The sequence below is a fragment of the Suricata suricatta genome, chromosome 7, assembly GCF_006229205.1.
Source record: "Suricata suricatta isolate VVHF042 chromosome 7, meerkat_22Aug2017_6uvM2_HiC, whole genome shotgun sequence".
NCBI lineage: Eukaryota > Metazoa > Chordata > Mammalia > Carnivora > Herpestidae > Suricata > Suricata suricatta.
The window spans coordinates 75975827-75992664 of NC_043706.1; the positions used below are offsets into that span (position 1 = coordinate 75975827).

At 41.0% G+C, this 16838-nt stretch overlaps 1 protein-coding gene across 1 annotated transcript in view; it reads right to left on the reverse strand.

The window, feature by feature from the left end:
• The window catches only part of LOC115295278, a 41374-nt gene that overhangs the window by 20479 nt on the left and 4057 nt on the right, over positions 1 to 16838 (reverse strand). Inside the window, 4 exon segments of the mRNA XM_029943193.1 lie at positions 4879 to 5023; positions 7575 to 7743; positions 11638 to 11771; positions 14951 to 15300. Of these exon segments, the coding sequence (XP_029799053.1) occupies positions 4879 to 5023; positions 7575 to 7743; positions 11638 to 11771; positions 14951 to 15300 (798 nt within the window).

Genomic DNA, 16838 nt, shown 5'->3' on the forward strand with positions numbered 1-16838 from the left:
AAAAGCTGTACCTCTAATGCAGCTATGTGTCTAGATATGTGATACAATTGCTTCTGTTGCCAAAGCAGTTTGAGGAAGTGACTGCAAGACCATAGAATGAAGTCAGAGCATGATGCAAAGCTCATGACTTGTCAGGTTTTATGGCCTGTGCTTCTTAGGAACTCTTCTAGAGAACCTACCCTATCCATTGGCTTTGGAAAGCATTTCAAAGTGACTTCCCCATGGAGCAGGTAGGCCAATCAGATTCTCAGGAGAAGGGTTTGAAAACAGCGATAGAGACCAGAGGCAGAGGTCATGATACAGAGTTATGGCCTTACTGGGTGATGGGCAAGATGAGGAAGAGAAGAAGCTGGCCAAAAAGCAAGAGTAGGCAGAGGAGGACGAAGCAGAGAGAGAGCCAGAGATAAGAGAAATGGTAGGACCCTGAAATATGCGGAAGGCATTGGCTCTTCACGCCAGTCCCTGAAGCCATACACACTCATTAAGTGATCTGCTTTCTAGATAAGCGCTCTCTCTTTACTTGGGCTATCTCAGATGGATTCGTTTTCTTTAGATTCTACAGAGCCTCGACAAAGACAAATCAGAACACAGTTGAGCAGAACCATTTTATTACTCGGTATAAATAACATTCAAATGCTTCAGTGAGTAAACAAGCTCTATTAGTGAAAATCAACAGAAATACTGCAATGCAAATGGTGAAAAATGCGCTGCTGGCTTCCATGGGACCTCACCCTGAGAGGGTGAAATGGACTGCATGTTCAACTTGAGATTCTATGGGAAACCAAGAGATGCCACAGGGGACATTTTAAGCCCTCATCTCTGATGGAAATAACAGCTTGAGTGCCTTGATCGACTACCAGGCTCAAAAATGTTATGAAATCAGATGATCCCAATAGCAGTAGTAGTAAGATTAATTTAAGAGTAATTCATAACTCAAGACAACAAGCTGAGGCTTCATGACAGGCCTCTGGATTTTCCAAATCATGGTAGTGTCTGATGGACTGCGGGCATCAGCTTTTGTTTTCTGTGTGGCAGTATCAGAACAGTGTTTATGTGCCTGAGTCACAAATACACTTACACAATCTCTTCCAATACTTACAATTTATTTATTAAATGGTCATGGCTTATTCCTCCAATAAAGACAAATTAGTTTTTTGCTTAGGAGCTAACCCTATAAGCTGGTTTCCTGTCTATAGCACTCATCCATTATAGATCTTGTGCCTTCTGAAAGATGAATAATCATAGTCCCTGAGGAGATTTGCTATATATATTGCTGTGGTAGTCATCAGATTTGAGGGAGGGTTGATAGATGTGGGCAACAACGATAAAATGAACGGCCCTCTTGTCTGTCAGGCAGCAAAGTGAATCGGTGAGAGCAGCCCTCATTACCTCAAGTTGAGTGGGTATGTGTGTGGCGTCCAAAATCTGGACATGTACTCTTTTTCTCTGCGATAAAATAAATACTATACCATAAAGACTTACTTATCATAAACAAATTCCTCTCACGAGCAAGTAAAAGAAAGATCACATGTGACGTATGGATGAGTTCATTTGGGGCCCTGTTTTATATAAATAGGCTGCCCTTTAAAATAAAATAGCCATATTATTTTTTGCCACACTGGAAGTCTATATTCCTTGGGGAAAAAAATGGCAGATCAAAAATCAGAATCTAACAAGCTGTGCATAATAAATGTGTAGCATATGTTACGGCTGAATTCATCCCTACTGTTTGCAGCATATACATTCTACCTAGAATTGCAGAAGTGCTTGTTATCTTGATGACACTGAGGCAAGGAGAGAAGATGACAAGAAGAATGCCATATATAGCACAAGATATTGCCTCTTGGGACCGTGTCAGGATTCCTAGCAATAAATCCATGGGAATAAATTCAGAAATCACTAGAGTTTAAAATTGCCATATCCTAATTATAGACTGCTCTTAGCAGCTTCTGTAGATTCATTTTACATATTATGTTGAGTTCATTATAACATATAGCCTTTACAAAATGCAGGTTATACATGACGTGGGCCTCCTGTTAATTCAGTATATTCTTTGGATGATTCTTTCCTACCAATTCTTACTGGTAAAGCAAATCCTCTCCCCAGCTTCAAAATCCCCAGCTTCTTCTCTTTAAAATGTATACATGATTTATTATCTTATCCTTCATTCAGCAAATATTTATTGACTGCCAACGATGTGTAAGGCATTCTGCTAGGCGCTAGGGAAGATGTAAGGATATATACTACATACTATCTAGAAAATTCATCTTTTTTGGACAATAAGTCATGCACATGTGAAAACGAAACATCAATACAGAAGTTAGAATAATGCAAGATAATAAAAGATCTCTCAAAGCGGTACATTTTGAAATACCAAATAACTGGTATAGATGAAAAATAAAAGAGGCTACAAGAAGCGATAATCTTTTAGTACTCGGATCAGAAAAGGCTTTTTTGAAAAGGAGCAGAGAAGATTTGAACCATTTTAAAGGAAGCAGTCTGAGCATGGACAAGCAGGGCTCACACGCAAGAGGTGAGTGAGGCATGGCAAGTTGGGAGAAAACAGACCATTCCTCAGACTGGGGGCGGGGGATGGAGATTTAACTGGAGTGCAGGAGAACAAGCAGGAGAGTAATTTGAGGATAGTTTGTAGAGGATCTTGACTAGCTGTCTGTGCTTCATCTTAAAGGTAATGAGTACCCATAAAAAGTTTTATTATCCAATGAACTCTATTAAGGCATAATTTAGACAGTCAGTTGCACACAGTGCGCATGTACTGGTAGATGAGTTTTAACAAATGGATACTGTCATGTAGCCGCCACTGCAAACAAGATGTAAAACAGCAGTCCAGAAAGCTCTCTTGTGACCTCTTCCAGTCAATCTCTCCCAAACCCCTTCTTTTTCATGAACAATAGGTAACAGGTGAGGGTGGGCGAGTGGACTGTGGTCCGTTACCTATTCCTAGACATTTTAAATAGTTCCGGGTTTCAGCTATACGACGGTTAAGCTGCTGTATGCTATTTCATACAGCTACAAACGCTTTAAAACAGGAGGGTTTTTTAAAGTTTTGTGAATTATTTTCTTAAGCCTGGGCTTCCCACGTGGTATCACTGGGTTAAACCATAAGTACTCCATCTGTCCCCCAGATTTTAAGTGTGGTGTGGCATCTGATGCCATTCTTCCGCCTCACTCTGACTCCTAGCCCCTCAGGGGACATGCTAAGATTCTTCATTGGTCTTATGATCAGCATCAATAAGCCCATTTAAGACTTCACATTAAGCATGGCAAATGATCATAAAAATATGCTTCTTCTCACTCTCCAGACCCTGAAAAAATGAAAATAATGAGATAAAGATCTATATCATCTGTTTATCCATAAGACAAAGAGATGTGGATGAGATATTGGCAGACAAGAAGTTTCAGCATTTGTTGAGAAGACAAAGGGCAGATAGAATTGCAATAATTGAGTTAGCAGAGAAAGCCATATTTGAAAGATCCTTACAGATAAGAAACCACTTTATCCATAGAATCTTTGAGATTATCATGCTATCAGTTAAATACTGCAGGAAGAGGGGTGAGGCATGTGGTTGAAGTAGGGATTGGTTGAAAATCTGCATGTATGCAATGGCTAAACCCCCAGACTCCCTCTCTCAAATTATTCTGTCAGGCGATCAGGCATCATCTCCCCACCCCAACTCTGCCCCAAGCAGGAAAAGGGAGATTTAATTTCATGAGAACTCAAGGAAGAAGCACTAAATTCAGAGATCCCAGACCTAGTAGAGGACATGAAACAAAGAAATTAAATGAAAGAGAGAAAAGCTAATGGTGATGGTCCTTACTTCACTCACTCCCATGACACTGGTAGCTAGGTAGAAGACTTGCAGAAAGTGCAAAGAGACTCATATTAAGATATATTGTTGTGAAATTCCAGAACACCAGAAATAAAGAAAAGATTAATAAGTTTTTAAAGCTTTCAGAGGTAAACACAATGCCACATACAAAGGAACACAGATCAGGATGTACTGGATTTTATAATAGCTACAATGAATACCAAAAAAAAAAAAACAAAACAATGGAGAAATATCCTAAAAGTTCTGAAGGAAAATTATTTAAAACCTTTAAATGTATACCCAGCCATACTATCAATCAAGGGTCAGAGTAAAAGAAAGATACTTTCTGAAAAGTGAGTCTCAAAAATTAACTAACTTCCCACGCATTTTTTCTTAAGAAACAACTGAAGGATTTTTACATAGAAATAAGGAAAATTATCAAAATAGTGGAAGACATAGATTCAAAAAACTGTGAGAATTCAACAGGAACGTTGTGAATGAAATTCCCAAGATGAATTGAACAGAAGTTCCTTTTGACAACTGTGCAGGAAGCCTTGGGACCAGCATGTCCAGGATGGGTGGGAGCCCCAATGGTTCTGAGTGGGGGTCCCCAGGAAAAACAAAATGGAATTGATAGACTATCTGAAATGTTGAAAAGTCTTACAGAAAATCGTATGAGAGAACAAAGAAGCAGTTAATAAATTCAGGTCTGAAATGAACAAGGAGTGGAAGTAATGTGGAATGCAAGTGTGCCAATGCACGTGTGTGCATTACACGTGCATGCATGCGTGTGTTACACATGTAAATGTACAAGTGCATAGGCACTCATGTGCAGACGTGTGTGTGTGTGTGTGTGTGCATGTGTGTCTGTGTCACAGGAGAGAAAACTGAGGACAGAAGAAGAAGGTAGAGAGTATACTAATTCAGAGTCCTAGCAAAAATCTCAGGCTTCTTTATGGAAATCCGCAGGTGATTTGTTTGTTTTTCAGTTTGTTGTAAGGTTAGAGGTCACTGCTAATTGTGCAGAGTAGACTGTGGTGTGTTGTACCATCTTGGGAGCTGGAATTTCTCCGCACAGCGCAGGCCCTGAGTGAAGGCTGGAGTTGGATGGCGTTCAGAAGTCTTGCTACAAAAGGATGTCCTGGGGGTCCGTATTATGGCCCTTGCACAGAAGTCTGCTGTCACATCTGGAGCTGAGTTGTATAAAGTAGACTATGTCAAATCTGTCTCAAATGCTATGTTTTAAAGCCTCCACATGGTACTTCCACTGGTTAAAAGGGTTTCAGCAAAGAGTACAGGAGACAGGGAGGCTTCTTGCTGACTTTGAGAAAACAGATGACTCTGCTTTTTAAAAGTCTGAGTGGAAGTCACAGTGGGGATTCTATTTTGCTATGTTTGCTTTCTTTAATTCTCCTACTCTACTCCCTTGACTATTATTACTGATTGTTGTTATTTGTCATTAAGATCTGGGATACAAACACACACACACACACACACACACACACACACACACACACACGATCCTGAAAATACTCTATTTCACACAGCATAATCTTATGTGAATGACAGAGATGACACCAGGATAGAGGGAGAATTGCTGCCTAGCCAAGAAGAACAGCAGGCATGTCAAGGGCATGAGCCCGGGCATGGCACCAGACCATGCAAGAGGGACCTAACAGGGTGTAATACCTGGGCAGCAGTCCCTGGAGCCTGGGATCAGAGATATGAATTCATATTCTAGCTATTAACACAAGCAAGTGATGTGACATGCCTGTGCCTCAGTTTTCTTATCTGTAAAATAGCAATAATTGCCCATACTGTGGGATTGCTTCAAAGAACATATATGAAAGCTGTTTAAAAATTTTTTTTCAGGATTAGAAACTTTATTTATTTTTTTCCATAATATTTTATTGTCAAATTGTTTTCCATACAACACCCAGTGCTCTTCCCCTTAAGTGCCCTCCACCATCACCATAAAATTTTTTTTAATGTATGTTTATTTTTGAGAGAGACAGAGACAGAGCATGAATGAGGAAGGGGCAGAGAGGGAAGGAGACACAGAATCCAAAGCAGGCTCCAGGTTTTGAGCTGTCAACACAGAGCATGATGCAGGGCTTGAACTCACAAACTGTGAGACCATGACCTGAGCTGAAGTCAGACACTCAACTGAGTCAAGCAGGTGCCCCGAAAGCTGTTTAAATGTAAGGACTATAAAAGTATAATTTATTACTATATAATTCATGTAATAATAACATTATATAATATATAATTCATAGAATATGCAACATATAATTATGTATACCTTGGTTTGTGAGCATAACTTGTTCTGGAAACATGCTTGTAATCCAAAGCACTTGTATATCAAAGTGAATTTCCCCATAAGAAATCATGGAAACTCAGATGATTCATTCAACAACCCAAAAATACTCATATAAAAATGATTACAATACTGTAATATAATACAAAATAATAAAGAAATAAAACATATGAAGAAAAATAAACAAATTAACCTGCACATACCTTTGAAAACCTTCGTGGCTGGTGTGAGGGGAACAAGAGAGAGGAGGGTCATTGTGTAGGACGACTTCCAATATCACCAATGGAATCACTGCTACCTATTGGTTCAATGGGATCTTTTTCTGCCTGGGGACCATTTTATGCTCTCACACGAATGTTGACTATAGTACAGTATTAATAAACTCTTCTCATATGATATTTAATGTAACTGGCAATAAGATAGCAAAAGAAAGGGTCTATATCTGCAGGTAGCCTGATCTAGAATGAGGCAAAGCATTCCTAAGCTTACTCTTATATGGAAAAGCAAAGGACTGTCTGCAGGTGCCTTGAAGTGAAAAATACACTAGTGCCAGTTGTGGGCACCTCCCAACATTCTGAAAAAGATCACTGATTTCTGCTAAACACTGTGGTATGGCTTGAAACCAAGCATCTGAGCATGGGAGAAAATCACTCACAGTCCTACAGTAAGAGAAAGAGAGAGAGAGAGAGAGAGAGAGAGAGAGAGACAGAAAAGAACCATTGGCTTAGTTGTGATCCTGTAATCATGTTTGGGATCACATACTACTCCATATCAAAAGACATCGCTCATTTATCAAGTTAAAATTTATTAGAAATATTTGCTCATCTTGCAGAACACTCACAGAACAAGTTACTTGCAATTCAAGGTTTTACTGTATTCTGGTATATTTTATCACATAAAATATATTGAATATATATTAAATATATTTCCATTTTTCATAATTAACTTGAGGTATTGTTCCTGACATGTGAACTATTAAACCATGGCCGATATAAAATCATTATATGTCACTAAGGTGACAATCATCACATTATGCATTTGGTGCAAACACCAATTTCTCAGCTAAGGTAGTTGCTGATTAGTGAAATAGCACCAGGTGACTTTGAGATCCAACACAAGTCACCCTGATTCTGCCACTTCTCAATGTGCACCCTAGTCAGGTCACACCCCCTTTCTGAGCCTGAGCCTTCATATCTGTACAGTGAGGGAGTTAGATCAGTGATCTCTGAGGTTCTCTCCCTACTTGGAAATTCTGTCTCTCATGCAAGCATCTGAGGTAGGCATAGGGGTAGTTAGCAACTGTGTTAATTATCTATTATTTTATAACAAATTAACCCCAAACTTAGCAACTTCAGCTACATTTATTATCTCACAGTTTCTGTGGGTCAGAAATCCAGGCTCAGCTTAGCAGGGGGCCTTTGACTCACAGTCTTTAATCAAGCTCTTGGCCAGAGCAGCAGTCATCTTAGGGGTCACTGGTGATGAGAATCCACTTCCAAGCTCATCGATGTGAGTGCTGAGAGAATTCAGTTCCCCCAGGATTATCCTCCAGGGACAGAGGGCCTGAGGTCCTTGCTGGATGCTGGTCAGAGCCACCTTGCCAGGTGGGTTCCACAGAGTTAACAAAACAAGGCAGCTGGCTTTCCTCAGAGTGAAAGCTCTGAGAAAGAGTCAGAAGGAAGGGCAGAGAGAGAGAGAAGAAGGAGGGAAGGAAGAAAGGAATGAAGGAAGGAAGGAAGGAAGGAAGGAAGGAAGGAGCTCACTTCCTGACAGGAAGTGTAAAACACAGACCAGAAGGAGCAAGGGCTGAGGTACCTGAGTGGCTCAGTGGGTTGAGCATTTGACTCTTGATTTCAGCTCAGATCATGATCTCACAGTCGTGGGATTGGGCCCCGCATCAGGCTCTGTACAGAGCATGGAGCCTGCTTGGGATTCTCTCCCTTCCTCTCCTTCTGCCCTGCCCTCTCCTTGCTCTTGCTCTCTCGCTCTCTCTCTCTCTCTCTCTCTCTCTCTCTCTCAACAGAACATAATACAAATACATACATACAGGCATACATACATAGAAGGCGCAAGGGCTGCTTATTCCTTCAGTTTCAAGTATCTATGACCTTTAGAGTTTTCTGCCTCCCTCTATCTTTCTTAATGCCAAGGTCCAAGGGGAAAATGGTGTCATCTTCATCAAATGCTGGTACTGTGCATTGTGGGTACATGTTAGTAGTCACATAGAGGACTCTGCATGGAATACATGTCCCTAAATGGGTTAAATAGTATCCCCCAAAATTTGTGTCCACCCAGAATCTCAGCAAGTGACCTTATTTTGGAAACAGAATCTTTGCAGATGTAATTAGTTAAGGATCTAAAGATTGAATCATGCTGGATTAGATCCAATTTTTCATGTCCTTATAAGAAGAGAAGAGGACACAGAGACTCAAAGAAGGGCATGTGAAGACAAAGACAGAGTCAGTGATTGGAGTTACGTCACCACAGGCCAAGGACTGCCAGGAGGCACCAGAAGCTGCAAGATGAGAGGAAGGCTTTTCTTCTAGAAACTTTGAAGGGACTGTGGCCCTGCCAACACCTTGATTTCAGTCTTCTGGTCTCCAGACCTGTGAGGAAAGACATTTCTATTATTTTAAGCCATTAGGCTATGTTAATTTGTTTCAGTAGCCTCAGAGAAACTAATGCAGTCTCCAACACCCATAGGACTATGGGTAATTCAGAAACAAATGCATCAATAACAATTTCCCTAAAATGAGAGCTAAGTTTTCAAGTCCTTATGTAGCCAAGTGGGTTGTTTTCTGCTTCGGGGACATTGTAAAAGAGGAAAAAAGGAGCAAAGAAAAGTGAAGTGTTGGATGTGCTTTGGTTTTCTGGCCAAGAGTGTGCCCTGGATGTACACTGTCCACCGTTCCTCAGAAAGCGTCACTATGGACAAATGTACATGGATCTGTAGATGGTGTCTTCCAGAGCCAGGCAGGGAGTGAGACCATGGGGCCCCTGTGTCCCGATTAGAACTAGAGAGTTATAGGAGTTGAGTTATTTCTTCACAGGAAATTAGCAATTTCTGCAAGGCACTGACTCTGTGTGTGACCACAGAGCTGTGTTCAGAGAAGGAAGCCAACTGGGGAAATTTTGGAGCAGTTCAGGACAACATAAGATGAGGGCCAAGGAGCATGAGGGGAGCAGACAGTGTCTGTGCAAGTTAGGCATGCAGACCTAACTTGACCTAGACCTAGATCAGCTCGGGTTTGGCAGCCCTGCTTTGTTTCTTAACCACCTGTACAATCTGAAGGGCCTCTCAAACTTCCTAATCTCCAAAATTGGAAGAAATGCTACTTATCTTATGTTGTTATTGTGAAAGCTGATGCAGTAATGTTCAGAGAACATAGGATTATGTGCTTAAAACATCATTGTCATTATTATGATTATGGGCTAGGACACAGTTTTAGAGAATTGGACGGGTCCTGATGGGCATGGGCAAGGAATAAGTCTCACTGATTAGGTTAAATGATGTAAGGTCTGCAGCCCTTTCAGGCTCAGAAATGAGACTTTCTTCCTTTGGACCCTGACCTGTTCCTTTGAAATTTAATCAAGGGGCTCCTAGGTGGCTCAGTCGGTTAAGCATCTGGCTTTGGCTCGGGTCATGATCTCACAGTTCGTGGGTTTGAACCCTGCATCAGGCTCTGTGCTGACAGCTAGCTCAGAGCCTGGAGCCTGTTTCAGATTCTGTGTCTCCCTCTCTCTCTGACCCTTCCCTGCTTGTGCTGTCTCTCTCTGTCTCTCAAAAAAAAAATTCAACGAGTACAATGTGTATTTATTCTTGTTAAGACTGAAATCCTGCATAATTGATGATTTAGAAAACTATTCATTTTACATATAAAACAATTAATAAGAAACTTTCAAATAGCTAAATAGAGAAATAGAGACAATCATTTTATTTAATGAAAGAATGAGTTAGCTAGCTTACATTGGAAAGAACATAATTTCACTTTTGAGTCAAAACATTACAAAAATTAAAACATAAATACAGGCAGACCGAGACCTGTGCTGCCCAACAGAGTAGCCACTAGCCACATGTGGGCCATTAAAAAGTTGAAATGTGGACGGTCTGAATTACAGCATGCTACTCCTGTAATATTCACTCTGGAGTGTAACAGCTTAGTACAAAAAAAGAATTTAATATATCTCATTAATAACTTTTATACTTATTACCTGTTGACATGACAACATTTTGGATATGCTGAGATAAATAAAATGTATTACTAAAATTAACTTCACTTGTTTCTTTTTACTCTCTTAATGCAGCTACTAGAAAATTTTAAATTACATACATGTTTTGAGTTTGCATTTCCCATTATACCTTTATTGGATATCCTTGCACTAGACCAGAGGCAAGAACTCCTTGCATTTATTTATTCATATATTTATTCTACCTTTATCAGCTCTTTGTAACTGTGAATACTACAACAAAAACGGCAGTCTTTGTCCACATTACAAGGTCAGAGCTTATTGAATTAGGGTCGAATGCATGGAGGCAGCAGGCTCAAATGCGTGTGTGCTGGGCTGGGTAAGCTAGCCCTGGTCACATCCGGGTCTACGCCTGGCAGCGGCAAGCCTCACTCTGCTCTCTCTTCTGATTTTGCTCTTCATCTCCATCAAAGCCATTCCTTCCTTTCCATCTTCTCCTGCACACTGCCACTCCCAGCTCCGGCGGGAAGGGACACTCAGATGTGCTCCCAGGACCACACACCCAGAACTCCCCTTCCTCGGTCTCTAAACTGCTCCCCAAAAGCCCAGCATCCATAGAGGCTAGTCCTGTCTGTCTGGATTCTTTCCTAAAAATTAGCAGAGTTATTTGTTTGAGACACTTTTTTTTTAAACCACCCCAGACAAATATAGAATAAATAATTCTCTACCTTCTTCTCTCTGCCCCTCCCCCCACTCCATTCTTTAGAAAATTCTATAATTTCCATCTAGTAACATCCGTATCTAATAACAGGACATGACTATGGAAGTGACTTTTTTACACCTGACTCTTCCCTGCTACAATTTAGTCCTTATCCTTGTCCCAGCAAAGGAAAAACAGCCTACTCAATCAAGTTACAAGCACTCACCTATGTTTGCACGAAGTTCATGAATTAGCCTTGCTTCCTTTTTCATATTGAATAGATACAACTCTTTAATGTTTCTTTCATTTTTTTTGTTTGTTTGATCTTGATATCTTACACCCTCACCTTATTCTACTTGAGTTTCGAAGCATTAAAGTCTTTCATGTGCTTTCAGAGCTCTCGTTTTCTAAAACTCGTTTATGTTGGTGTTTTTAGAGCCCCACCCTTCTACCAAAGGTTTTGGTGTTCCATTATATATGAAAACAGTACTTTAAAGTGTGGCCTGCAGAATGAGAACCAGAACCATCGGTTTCCACTGGTTATACTTCTCTGTGTCCTCACCCAGTACTCATTCCCCGTCTCAGTAACAGGGCCACATTACTGAGTCAGGCTCAACGTCCACGCTGCTCTTCCCTGTCATTCTTGTACAGTCTGCAATTCCCAACGGAACTTTTGTTTCCCTGCCTTTCCTGCCATCCTGTTGTCCTCCGAGGTTCCATTGTACTTGCTTTAAAACTGGCAAAGGAAAACTCTTAAGAATGGTTGTTTTTAGGTTGTAAGTTAAATTGTATAAAATGGGAGCTCTAGTCTTTTTTATTTCTTTAGCTTATCTTATTCCCCAAAGTGAAAAATGCACTGCTACTTAAACCATAATTCTTTTGGCAGTGGCTTCTTGGTCAGAATCAAATTCCTTCCTTTGCCTTCAAAAATAGCAAATACATCAAGAATATCCAATTCTATAGATTGAATTATGGAATACCCCTAATATTTCCTGGCCCTGAAGATTTCTTCAGTTCCAGAACACTATTAACTCGGTTAAAGATACAGAAAGGACATGTGAATTTGGAATCAGAAAAAGACGCTGATATACAATGTTTTTGTCTTTAGCATGTTGATACAGGAGGTCAATTTTTGCATTGTAGCTTACAGTGTTTTCTTGTGTCTAAAAATGAAATTTAAAATAACTTTGGCTAGTCGGTAAGAGTTTTATGATCAAAAGTCAAATTATGGAAATATTAAAACCATTTGTAAAATGAAAAATAAATTTTAAAAAACATAAAAGAAATGAAATCTAAGGCTTTCAATCTTTCAGTAATCTTTTTTGAAATGTCCCAGCTCTAAAAAAAATTGTACATTTCCATTATAGAAAATATAATGGCTGACATAAAGCACAAAGAAGAAATAAGATTACTTTAATGAGTTTTTATTTTTTAACTTTTAATTTCTGGAATGTTTTTAATGTCTGAGAATCTCTCCTGCTCATAATTCTCTTTTTGTAAGGAAGCTGCTCTTTTTTATGGTCTCAATACTCAATACGTAGACGTCTTCTCATTCATTTAATGTCCACCATTAATCCTCTTTCCCTGGAATGATTACTCCAATTGTCTAGGTAGATCTCTTTCTGTGCTACCTCCTGATTCTCTTAGAATGCCTAATGTTTTTTCTTTTCTTTTTTCTTTTTTTAACGTTTATTTATTATTGAGAGACAGAGCATGAGCATCAGAGGGGCAGAGAGAGAGGGAGACACAGAATCTGAAGCAGGCTCCAGGCTCTGAGCTGTTAGCACAGAGCCCGATGCGGGGCTCAAACCCACGAACTGTGAGATCATGACCTGAGCCGAAGTCAGATGTTCAACCGACTGAACCACCCAGGTGCCCCTCAAATGCCTAGTGCCTTTTTCTAATGCTAATGCATATGCTGGTTTCAGTATTAGTAGCTGGTAACTGGATCCATCTGGTAGCTGGAAGTCAGACTGGTTAACGTCACAGGAATATAGGCCCTCCCTCACCTCTCTCACTGCCTCCTAAGGCAGACAAGATCTGCTCTCAGATCACACGTGCCAAACTACATCAATGGCTTTGTTTCTGCCGTCATCCATGTAACTCAGATATGAAATCAAGGAGTCCATAACTTGCTGCACAAGGTGGAAACAAGCTTATGCAATCTAACAAGCTTGAATTTTCCTCCATCCCCCTCCCCTACACATGAATTTGTGAAAGTCCCAGAAAAGCTGAGATGCTGCCAGCGTACCATAAATACAAATATAACTGTCAGCTATACCTTTAAAGAGAAACTAGAAACTCAACTACTAAGTAGAGATAGCAGAGTACTTGAACTCAACCCCACATTCTCCAGTCATGATACCCGCCGTGCAGCACAATTAACGGGCACTGGAAACTCAAGAGAAAAATGTATATATGTCAAGAAGCCCTTTACACCTTGACTTCAGGTGAGTTTAAGATGATGTCAGCATGAAACTCTATATCACAGGGGAAAGAGAAATAAAGATTTTAGTTACATGGACAAATAAACAATTTTATCAAAATGCCAGCAAACATGCAGGAGACTATATTATCTACTTTTCAACTGCATTTCTGTGAAATGTACAAAGACCTTATGTCCCAAATTTTTGTTTTTTTCCCCTCATATCTGTCCTCTCTGTGAAAATATCATGCATTATCTTTTACTGAATCATTAGCTGAACTCTACTTCACCTTGATCTCTGTTCCTGTTCTGATCCTAGCTTTTGAAGAATTTTACAGCAAAGCTTGCTTTGGCCTGGCAGACACAGAGCACCAGTTAGGAATTTGACACACTTGGGTTTCCATAGCAGCTCCATCCCTTACAAACTACACGACCTTGGGAAATCACCTGGCTTCAGTCATCCTCAGTATCCCCCCTTGTGAATGTTAATGACAATGCTCAAGGTATGAGCAACATGTTACTCAAGTATGAAGAGTAGGAGCCCAATTAGAGAGAAGAGGAGTATGAATCCTCCAGTTTTCAACTGGAGTCTTTAGAAATTTAAGAATTCCAGAAGTTCCTTTCATGTACAATGCCCTGCATGGGTGCTCAGAGGAACATAAAACCTCCAGGATAACCACATACCTTCTCTCTGGGCACATAAGCCCAGCCTGATCAAACTGGAGCTCTGAATAGAATTGGAATAAAAGTCCCTTTTGCAGAGATGGCTCTCCGGAGACAATGCTGAAGCCTAACCCAAAACTTTTTCTGCATTCCCCTGCCAGGGGCAAGGACAGGTGGCAATTTCACTGAGTTCTGAAAGCGCTTTAATCCCTTCTAGAAATTATTTAAGGTTGCCTCACTCCATTGCCCAGGCTCCCCTCTTGGGCACATGAACATCCAAAGTTATCTTCTAGTTTTGTAAATTCCTGCCTTTGAAACCATGAGGGGTCCCTTTGCCACAGCAGAAAAGTCCAGTGCTGTGTTCTTAAAATTAGAGTCCAACTCATGAAGCTTCAATTTCTTAGCATTACTAATAAGGAAATTTCCATGCAGAAGTAGTCGGGTAATATAGGGCAGGGGTTAGTGCAGGAATTACAAGTTCTCTTCTTATTTTCACTGTACTACTTCTGATTTTTAATTTAATAAACTGTGCTTAAATTAAACACACGTGTATGCATCAGAACATGAGATCAATAAAACTCAAATATAAGGTACAGATGAATATTGACTTTTACTAATTACCTTCCCTCTATTTCTTTGATTCCAAGAAAGATTTTTCTTCAGCACCTTATCAGATCGGGACCCTTCCACCAAATTGAAGTCTGAACTAAAAAAATAGGTTCCAAATACTCTCAGTGCCCGGACTTGGGAGAGTTTTGCCTACACCCATCTTTTGTGGGAAGACAGGCAATTTCAGGAAAGTGGATTTCTGCTCCTACATGGCCAACCTGACACGACAGAATTACCAAAGAAAGCATGAAAGAGACTCTGAGACAGCCACTGTCTCCCCAGCTGCCTCAGGGCCCAAGGACTGTTCGTGTCCACTGAAGTACGGTCCACATATGTTTCATTCTCTGTGACAAAGTCAGCAACACTCTGTTCTAATGGAATCAAATGTGCACCGCACTCCTCTACAGTTCCCAGCCACTTCCGGTTAGGCTCGGCCACAATTGGTTGTGAGGAAAGACAATGTGTGTCACTTGTGGACGGAGACAGGGAGAAGCCCGAGTGGTCCTCCTTTCTGTCGGTCCTTGTTTCAGGGGCCAGTGGCATTCCAACATCCCAGGTGGCAGCACATCTTTAAGCAGAGATTCTTGTGACAACGGCCAACAGAGCCCTCAACAAACACCCCCCCTTCAATTCACAATGGATTTGTCACGTATATAGCAATAAACCTTCAGGATTTCATGCTATTTGGTGATCGCGGCATAACCTAAGCTGATCCTGGCTAGTACATACTAAAACCCAAACCCTTTTTCTTATTCCAGACTGGGAGCATTTCTTTTCCTTATACCCAGAAGTCTATGTCACCCAGCCATAAATGTGAGATGACAGTCACAACAATGCAGAAATGACATCCGAACAAAATGCCTATTGTGTGTATGTGCATTAATAATTGGAAATGTTCACAAAGATTATCTCTGGACAGTAGGATTATGGACAAATTCAATTTTTTAATGTTTATTTATTTATTTATGTATTATTTTGAGAGAGTATGTGTACCTGTGCCTAAGCAGGGAGGGGAAGAGCTGAGAGAGAGAATCCTAAACAATCTCTGCACCGTCAGCACAGAGCCCCACCTGGGGCTCAATCTCAAGAACCATGAGATCATGATCTGAGCCGAAATCAAAAGTCAGACACTCAACTGACTGAGCCACCCAGGTGCCCCTGGACAAATTTAATTTCTGTTCTTTATATCTTTATTTTTTCCAGTTTTCTTCAATGTGTATATATTCCTTTTATAATCAGAAAATACTATTAACATTATTTTTTAAAAGGAAATTTGTTGCATCAATATCAGTAAAAGATATTAGGGCAGATGGCCATTCAAAAAAAAGGTTCTTCAGCTCTGCAGACACAGCTTGCTTGCCCCCTTGCCTGCCCCTAGCTTCAGCCTCACCCACAAATTCCTTGAGGGAGGGCCAACATCATACTGAAACACGGTGTGAGTCCCCAGCCTCTGGGGGGATCTGGCCCATGACCCTCTCTGAGCCCTGGTGTTCTCGGGTTGGAGGGTGCCTGGCTCCAGGCCCTGCCTCCACCTTCACATCACCTTCTTTCCTCATAAGGATGCACGTGATTATATGCAGGGCCCACCCAGGCAATCTAGGATAAACTCCTCTCTAGATCATTCACTTAATCACTTTTGCCTCAGAAGGTAATATTCACAGGGATTAGGACATGGACATACACTTTGAAGAGCCACCATTCATCCTGTTGTGCCCAAGTTTTTAAAATCGCCCCAAATCACCCCAAAACAAACACCAGAGACTGCTAGGGAGACCGAGTCACACCTGCAAAAGCAAAGGGCCTTTATTACAAGCTTAAGCTCGGGCTCACAGTCTCCAGCCAACCCGCTGGCCACGTGGAGAGAGAGCCCTGAACAAAGGCAGGGCAGGGCCTTTTATACCTTTGGGAGGTGGAGTTACAGGAAATGATGACAGTGTACAGGGATCCAATCCCTGCCCCCCCCTCAACACTGGCAGTTGTGGGAGCCAATCACACGATCCGGAGCACTGACCAATCAGAGTGGGCCCAGGACGCCCCACGTGGGGCATGACTAGGCCCGCCTCTAGAAAGGTCAGAGGTAATGGCCGGCCTCCCCCTATTGGGCAC